General features: G+C 44.1%; 1 protein-coding gene across 1 annotated transcript in view; it reads left to right on the plus strand.

The window, feature by feature from the left end:
- CACNA2D3 (calcium voltage-gated channel auxiliary subunit alpha2delta 3) overlaps positions 1-9,537 on the plus strand; it is an 858,102-nt gene that overhangs the window by 581,217 nt on the left and 267,348 nt on the right. Inside the window, exons 17-18 of the mRNA XM_044675448.1 lie at positions 3,413-3,484; positions 6,207-6,287. Coding sequence (XP_044531383.1) covers positions 3,413-3,484; positions 6,207-6,287 — 153 coding nt within the window. The remainder of the gene's footprint in view (positions 1-3,412; positions 3,485-6,206; positions 6,288-9,537) is intronic.

The raw sequence follows: 9,537 nt of genomic DNA on the forward strand, positions 1-9,537 counted from the left end.
TTCCTTTCCTTTCCTTTCCTTTCCTCTCCTTTCCTTTCCTTTCCTTTCCTTTCCTTTCCTTTCCTTTCCTTTCCTTTCCTTTCCTTCCCTCTCCTTCCCTCCCTCCCTCCCTCCCTCCCTCCTTTCTTTCTTTCTTTCTTTCTTTCTTTCTTTCTTTCTTTCTTTCTTTCTTTCTTTCTTTCTTTCTTTCTTTCTTTCTTTCTCTCTCTCAATCTGATTTCATGGGTATAGTGAACTTCCATTATAAAAATACCCCTTATTGATAAAGCTCAGAAATTCATTTGTAACTTTCAGACTTAGAGTTGCCTGGAACCTGGAAAACTTAAGAGACTTGTCCAAAGAAGGACTGGTGTCAGAACTTGAATCTAGGTCTTTCTGACTCCAAAACTTGGCCACCATACCATGTTTTGTTTTCATTTTATTTTATTTTTTAAAACTTTTACCTTCCCTGTTAGAATTAATTCTATGCATTAAGTCCAAGGAAGAAGAGCAGGAAGGGCTAGATAATGGGAGTTAAATGACTTGCCCAGGGTCACTAGGAAGTGTTTCAGGCCACATTTGAATCCAGGACCTTTTTTCTCTAGGTCTGGCTCTCAGCTCACTGAGCCGCCTACTTGCCCCTCTCTTTATTTTTTTAAAAGGGAAAATATATCTCTCATGACATTTTAATTATATTGAAACTTAACTAAATATAATAATAATTTTCTCTGTTAGACAGAATAATATTTTCCCCACTTATTAGGTATGTGTTAATGCCATTCATTCATCTTCTCTGATGGGGTGGTTACGCAGGACAGTAGCAGCTTTGCTCCAGTCATCTTTGGAGTCTCCCTTACCACAAAGTCTCTCATACTTAGGAATGTGTCTAGAGTCATCATTTTCCTGGAAAGTCTTCCCCTTGAACGTCACAGAAGTTAGTAAGTGTATATTCATACTCCTCCACATTCATGATTAACTCCCTGTAGAAAATGACTTTATTTAGAGCCATGGCGGGCTGGGACTGGAGTCCTAGGACCTGGGTTCAGCATTTGCTCTGCTACTGACTAGGTGATTTTGAGCAAGTCACTTATTTGATCCTGTATCTCTAAAATTCTGAGATGGATGAATGTAGATGAGGAAATCTGTTCTTGCTTTCATCCTGGGGCTCTTTTTAATGTATCACAGACTTGCACACTGAAGAAGCGCAGAGATTCAAGACTGATGGACTTTTTTTTCTTCCTGTGGACCTATGTATCTACCTGAGTTCATCAGGAACTCAGTGAAGAATGGTCCATTGCATCAAAAACCTGCCTCGGTGGCCATGGAGGCTGAGTCTCTGAGAGGGGAGGCGACTTGCCCAAGGGGATAGAACCAGCATCCATCAGAAGGAAGACTGGAACCCAGATTCTTTGGCTACTTCTCCCCTCCCCGACCTCAGCCTCCTCCTCGCATCTCATACCTGCTGACTTCCTGAACATCAGTCAAAAATGAAGTTTGGTATTTGGCAGTTGGCCACCATCTTGACAATAGCTCCAGTGAGGAATTTATGGACCAATAATGGATTTTCATGGTGTATCAAAGCAGACTAGACAGTGGAACATACATATGCATACAAACACAGACCCATGGACACATACACCACGCTACACATCTATAGAGTATAAATAAATATTCTCGGCACACAGAGAGTATAAATCGCTGTACACACAGGCTCCCTTTCCTCCCATCGGGGCCCCCGCCTGGGTCTGTGCACATCCAGGCTCGGGACATTTGGGGCTGAGCTCTGGTCCTCGCACACGAGCCTCGCAGAAGATAGCCAATGCATATTCATACTCCCCCACACGCATGATTAACTCGGGGAACTGACAGGAAGCTGTCAATCTGTTGAGCAAGTGTGTGTTTTATAAACCAGATGTTCAGTATTATTCATTATTTCCTTTGATAGCAGAGCACCCCGTCATGTAGAATAGGAAATGAAGGATCTGGCCAAATCTATTCTCATTACGGGACGGAGCGCCAGCCCCGCGCCGTCCACATACAGATGCTCCACGTGGGCAAGCCTGCTTGAAGAGAACATTATATTAGGATCCCTTCTTGGACTTCACGTGGCTGGAAGTTTTCCCAGGTGGACAACAGTAACCTCCCGCCCCCCTCCATTAACATAAATGTTTATTCACTGTCTGAGTTTTTCTTGGAAACGTGGGACATAAATCATAAGGGTAGCTTCCACCCGAGCAGCCCCTGTACTGCGTGGTGGGCTACAAGTGCACTTCTCCCCTTCCCAAATTCCCCATACTCCTTTGGTGTGGAGAGCTACAGAGTTTGAAGAGCTGTTGACTAGCTCTTTTGGATGTACTTATCCACGTCACTGTTGTCTCTCCAGCTAGAAGAAAAGCTCCTTGAGGGACGGGGCTGTTCCATTTGTTGGATCCCCAGAGCCAAGCACAGCGCCGAGCACATTGTGGATTGTTGTCATTAGAAAAAGATATCATAATAATCCCAGCTATGCGCGGTAATAAACCCACGATGCGCCCTATCATCTATTAAAAAGAGTATCAGCCTTGGCGTTGAGACCAAAGTTCAAGTCCAGCCTCAGATACTACTTTCTAGCTTTGGGAGCCTGGGCAAGTCATTTCCTCCAGTTTGCCTCAATGTCCTCATCTCTAAAAATGAAGATAATAATAACACCAATTTCACAGGGTTGTTATGAGGAGCAAATCAGATCACTGACATGAAGTGCTTGAAAGATCTATCCAAATGGTGGCTATTCCATCAATGTCAACTGTTGTTATTATGGATCATTCAAATTGTTGTACTGATACCCTATCGATCCAGAACCCATGTTCCATGGAAATAGTTTGTCTAAATCAGGGGTCGGCAACGTATGGCTCTCAAGCCATACCTGGCTCCACCTCCCAACAGGCCAGTCTGGGCAGAGCCCCAGGATGTGCCCCAGGGGGCCTTTAGCCCCCGCCCCATATTCCAGCGCCTTCCACCTCCATCCTCCTCCTTCCACAGGCATTTATGGCTCTCATGGCCAAAAAGGTTGCTGACCATTGGTCTGAATGGTGGTCATTTTTGTCCTCTGGTGCTCTCTTCTTTAAAAGACCTATAATTCTGTCAATATGGCTACCATTTGGCCTCTAGCTGGCATTATGGAATCTTTGGACACATACAGTATTTGGATACTAGGTTTTCTAGCTTCACTCCTGGTTGATTTGGGGCACAAGCCAGTAAAAATTGAGCTCCTCTACCCTTGGAGACGCTGGAAGAACGGGATTGATTTCTGTCCATTCAAGACAACCAACCCAAGATGTGTGAAGAATATGCCGTGAATGTTTGACCAGGACTGGGACTAAGCTTCATTTCTAAAGCTATCTTTCCTAGAAATATAGGTAGATTGCCAGTAACCTGTTTTCCATTTCTCTTCTAGCTTGCTGATGATCAGGGGCTGGTCTTGATGACGACAGTCGCCATGCCTGTGTTCAGCAAGCAAAATGAAACTGTAAGTGTTGGTTTCTCCCTTTGGTATTCTATTGAGTCAATTCAAAGCCTCTTGTCAGCCTTGCTGCATCTCAGATTTGGGTGTTTATTTATATTTTTTCCTAGAGAATAAATCTGGAGTCAGGATAACTAAAAACAGATTTCTCAGGTATCCAAACAGATTATTTCATTGTATTCAGAACACAAAAAAATGCCATATTTTAAAGCATCAGATGATCAGGGGAGGTAGAGCCATGGAGGAACCTCTGAAGGTGGCAAGGGAAACTGCCGATTACCATAGTCTCCTCATTCATCTCTCTGCCCACATCTCCCCTCTCCAATCTCCACCTCATGACTACTAAAGTAATATTAATCAGTGAGGCACTTCATCTACCACGCTTATCCCCCAAAGTTCCAAGGGCTCCCATTTTCTTTGGGATAAAATACAATTTCCCACCAGCATTTCAAGTGCTACAGACTCTCTGCAGGTGATTACACATTGCTTCCCCTCACCTCTGTGTGATTTGATCCAATTGTTCTGTGCTGCTTCCCTTACACAGTAATCCATCCTCTGCCTCCGTGTCTTGCTCCATCTCCTCTTCTAGTCCCCTCTTGGAATCTCTCACTCCCTTCTCATCTCCTGTGCTACCTCCTTTAGGTAGTTTTCCTTTCTTTTTTCTTGGTCTTTGTGTCTGCCTCCTCCTACCCCACTACATCATCGTATGTTTATTTTTATTTCTCCTCTATTTACTAATCTCTGGTTATACATCTCCATCACCTTTGGTGGAGTCTAACGTCCTTAAGTGCATAGACTATCTCTTCTTTATATTTGTTACCTAGCATGACTAATGACTAAGCTAAGGACCTTGTAGGCACTTAAATGCTTGTTACTTGTTGGTATAATTATTTTCTTGAAGGTAGAGGGGGAAAAGATATGTCATGAGCTATGTGGTAGATGGAGAGCCTGCCTTGGACTCAGAAGATCTGAATTCAAGTCCTGTCTCTAATACATCTGGCACATTCAGTGGAACCTTGAGCAAGTCACTTGACTTCTGAGTTGCCTCCCTGAAGTTCATCAAAAAGAGACTATTTTCAGGGGCAGCTGGGTAGCTCAGTGGATTGAGAGTCAGGCCTAGAGACGGGAGGTCCTGGGTTCAAATCTGGCCTCAGACACTTCCCAGCTGTGTGACCCTGGGCAAGTCACTTGACCCCCATTGCCCACCCTTACCACTCTTCCACCTATAAGTCAATACACAGACTATTTTCTACTCAATTGAACTGTCAAATTCAGCCTGAGCTTTTATGGAAACAGACAATGAGCAACTATATTTGAAAAGAACAGGTTGTTTTCTCTCAGGAGTGTCTCTGGACTTTGCCTTTTCTCTCTGAAGCCTTACATGCCTCTTCTTCTAGAACCATCCAGGAAAAAGCATGATACACTACGAAGAGGGTTGGGTTGGGTTTGGGGTCTGAGGACTTAGGATCAAATTCCAACCCTTCCGTTCATTGGGTGAGAGGCCTCAGACTAGTCACTTCATCCCTTGACCTCAGTTTCCCCAATACGTAAAATGAAGGGTTTGGACTAGATTGCTTCTGAGGTCTCTTCAGCTTGTAAGCCATGATTCTGGGACTGGAAAACTTATAAGTATCTCAGTATGGCTCCATCTCTCTCTGGCTTTTTTTTTTCTCTCTCCTGGACACAAGATGCCTTTGAGAGGGGAGAAAAGACAGACTTAGCATGTTTAAGCTGATTTTTAAAAACTTTATAAACATATTCCATGAAGGGATGGACCTAATATTTTGAAGATGATTTTTTTTTATCTTACCAAAATGCTTCATGAGAGGACACAGATGAATTCTTATCTGCTCAGTTTGTAGCCTATATAATGAGTTAACTGCATGGCTTCTCCCCATTAGAATTTCAGCTCCGTGTAGATTTCCCTTATGTTCTAGGCATTAGCATTTGGGACTTGTTCTTCAATTTTATTGGTGTCAGGAACAACCCTCAAAGGGAACTGCCTCTCCCAAAGCAAGTTGGCATCTCCTCTGCAACTCTACTCTTAGAGCTTTGCTTGTATCACTGAGAAGCTTTGCCAGAGTTACAGTGCCAGCCTGGGCCTGAGAAGTCAGGTCTTCCTGTATAATTAGAAAATCTTGTACCCTTTAACGTCATCTCCCAGCATCCCTTTCTCTGCACCCCCACATTTTTGTCTTTACATGTTGTTCATCAATTTGCTGTAAGACGCGCCCCTCTCTCCCTCTTTTCCCGCAAGGGCAGCTGGGAAAGCTGGCTTTTTACTCTAGTTTTTTCATTTTAGTTATTATTAATAAATGTATTAAATATAATACTTAGAGATACTGTATATTCATTTTAATCTTACATTCCTGTCTCTAAGGCTGGCTTCCTAGCTCAAAGAGACTTCTTAATAAATGCCTTTTGTTTGGTTGATTGATTACTGCTTTAAAACCTCCTCCCTCCAAGCTTCAACCTGACTTCTAATTTTATGAACAAAGAGAAGCTGGCTGTATTTGTATTGATTTGTTCTATATCAGATGTATTTATATAGATAAAACAATTTTTCCTCTAGATTTGGAGCAGGTTTTCCTCCCTTCCAGTGGGGGAGCCTGGCTCATTTTCATTCTCTATTAGGTACAACAGATAATTCCCCAAATACACCGTTTGTAAAAGTTTGCTACATCTTGGCTCTAACCATCGTTTTCAAAATCACTCTTGCTGTTAACAGAGATCAAAAGGGATTCTGCTTGGAGTGGTTGGCACTGATGTCCCAGTGAAAGAGCTACTGAAGACCATCCCTAAATATAAGGTAATGGGGGGTGGGGTGGAAGGAGGGGGTGGGACACGCATGCATTTTGCTGTTTTCTTTGTTTTGATTCAGACCTGGGAATTTCATTTCTATAGGAGATTGCATGATGGGAAACTCCTTCCACTGTTGGAGAGACACAGGTTGTCTGCAATTTACATTGACAAATCAATAAATATCACGGTGGATAGATAGATAGAGGGATAGCTCTTTGGCCTGGCACCACTCTTCTCCACCCCCCCCCCAAAAAAAAAAGTTCTGTGCCAGTTATTCAAGCAGGCTATGGAGGCATTCAGTGATGGGGAGCCCTTCTATCCTAAGGCAAAGTAATCAGAGAATCACCCGTTTGGAGCCAGAAGAGACCCCAGGGAGATGCCATATAAGCTCACCTTTCCTGTTATAGATGAAGAAATGGAAACAGAGACAAATGAATGGACTAGCTTGAGGTTAGAAAGAAAGTAAATGAGGGTCTGGGTTGAGATTTCAATCCAGTTCCTTCTTTTGACTTCATAGTTTTAGCATGTTGCTCCTGTGGACAATTCTAGTTATTGGGAAGTTTTTGTTTGTTTGTTTGTTTTGTTTTGCTTTTAAACTCTTAACTTCTATGTATTGGCTCCTTGGTGGAAGAGTGATAAGGTTTTGCAATGGGGGTCAAGTGACTTGCCCAGGGTCACACAGCTGGGAAGTGTCTGGGGCCAGATTTGAACCTAGGACCTCCCGTCTCTAGGTCTGACTCTCAATCCACTGAGCTACCCAGCTGCCCCCCTTATTGGGAAGTTTTCGATATTCCTGAATTTTTATTTTTATCCCCGACATCTGGTTTTAGAGAGCTTGCCATCACAGAGCAGTCCAGATCAGAGGCAGAATTTGAACCTCCCACTTACTGCCTTCCAGGAGTCTCCTTTATCACAATGCTCTTCATCAGGTGACATGATTTACGATGAAGGACTAAATACCTTGAACCATTTTCCCAAGCGTTTCCTGATTTTAAAGTCAGGAAGCGAGCACTTGGGAAGTATAAAGTGTCGAGGTCAAGAGGGATGTTTACAATCATCCTTGAAAGCTTTTCTCTTTGGGAGAGAAACCCAAGACCAGGCCAGGGCAGCCGCCCCAGGCCAGGCCTCCTTGATCTCATCTCTTTCAGCTCGTAGCCCTGCTGGGCCAGCCTCACTCACCTGAGTCAAGCGACAATGCTGTTCAGCTGGAGCTTGCTCCAAGGACAATGTTTAGCTTTTATTCAGAAGAATGATCTTGGCCTTGATGGTGGGAGGAGGCAGCACACAAGAAGGGAACAGACAATTTCCTGTGTTTATGATAGATGTCACAGCACATCCTTCCTGCCTTTTACAACCCACCCACTTCTAAAATTGAAGGAGCCCTATATTAAATTTAGCCAACGGAGCATCTGTGATTTGGTCATTAGCCCCGAGGCTCGGAACCCATGTTAAACTTGGGCAAGAGAGTAGCTAATAATGAAAAGGAAGTACCATTGCCTTCGAAATCATTGACATTTAAAGTGGAAATTCATAGATTTAGAACAGGAGGAGAATTCAGGCTCATGGAGTTCAACTGCCCCATTTTACGGATGAAGAAACCGAGGGCAGAAGAAGCGAAGTGATTTGCCCAAACTCACCGAGACGGTGAGCAGCTGACTACTACCGGGTGTGTGTGGCAGAGAAGGGTCTCCAGAAATCTTTGATTTCTACCCATTTGGGAGGGGACGCCCTAATGAGACTATCCAAATAAGAGACCTTTAAATCTGCAGACGTGATCGCACACGATTATCTCATTCTAGCCAATGAGCAATGAATGACATGCAGACGTCCCAACGGAGAAGATTACAGACAGAAGGACATTCATCTCTCCGTCGCCATCACCCTCACTAGGACTACCTACCCGTGTAGCATCCCTTAGAGTTTAGGAATCTCTTTATATCCTGTCATTTGAACCTCCCAACACCCTGGGTAGTAGGCAGTAGGCAGGGCATTTTGACCCCTATTTTACAGATGAGGAAACAAAGTCTGGGATAAATCAAGTCAAATGTCTTGCGTGCAGCCATGCCACCACGGAGGCGTGGAAACGGTAACAGAGCCTGGCTGCCTCCACCTTCCGACCTCCATCTGCCATGCAACACGTCGGTGGGTGACTCAAAGTCTCCTCCCAAGCATGGGCTCCGGCTTCTCTTACCATGGAGCAGAGCCATAACTAGAATCTCGTGAGATCTGGGCCAGAGAGCAGGAATCGTCTCCTTTGTCCAGTCTGGTGGGGCAGAAGGAGAGACCTCTGAACGCTCACGTGAGCCTCATGCTCTGTGGGGCAACTCATGCGTGGGGAGCTGGGAGCAGACCCGCTCTCCGCCCTCATTCTGACGAGCTGCGTGACTTGGAACAAAGCACTCCATTTCTCACAGTTTCCTCATTTGTAAAATGGGTTGGAAAAGGAGGATAATAATATTTCTATCAGGATTGTTGTGAGGTCAAATGATGAACACAGAGTGCTTTAATGAACCCTGAAGGGCTTTCCAAAGTGCTTAATCGTTATCATCATCATCATCATCATCATCATCATCATCTTTATTATTATTTTTAAACCCTTAACTTCTGTGCATTGGCTCCTAGGTGGAAGAGTGGTAAGGGTGGGCAATGGGGGTCAAGTGACTTGCCCAGGGTCACCCAGCTGGGAAGTGTCTGAGGCCGGATTTGAACCCGGGACCTCCTGTCTCTAGGCCTGGCTCTCCATCCACTGAGCTACCCAGCTGCCCCCCATTATTATTATTTTTAAAACCCTTATCTTCGGTCTTAGAATCAATACTTGTGTATTGGCTCTAAGGTAAGAGCTAGTCAATGGGGGTCAAGTGATTTGCCCAGGGTTATGTAGCTAGGAAGTGTCAGAGATTAGATTTGAACCCAGGACCTCCCACTGGACCTCAGTCTGGGCCTGACTCTCAATCCACTGAGCAACCAGCTGCCCCCCATTCGTATTATTATTATTTCCTTGCCAACACAGTGCTTGGCTGTGCCTTATAAAAATGTTCGCCCTGTTCAGAGTCTTCAGAGAATGGAGCACGGGCTAATTCAGACTCACAGCCTCTGTTATGGAGGCCACAGACCAAATGGGGTTCCTTCCAATTTCCTTCTTTCTTTCTTTCCTTCTTTCTTTCTTTCCTTCTTTCTTTCTTTCCTTCTTTCTTTCTTTCTTTCTTTCTTTCTTTCTTTCTTTCTTTCTTTCTTTCTTTCTTTCTTTCTTTCTTTCT

Source organism: Gracilinanus agilis, chromosome 1, assembly GCF_016433145.1.
Source record: "Gracilinanus agilis isolate LMUSP501 chromosome 1, AgileGrace, whole genome shotgun sequence".
In the NCBI taxonomy this organism is placed as follows: Eukaryota; Metazoa; Chordata; class Mammalia; order Didelphimorphia; family Didelphidae; genus Gracilinanus; species Gracilinanus agilis.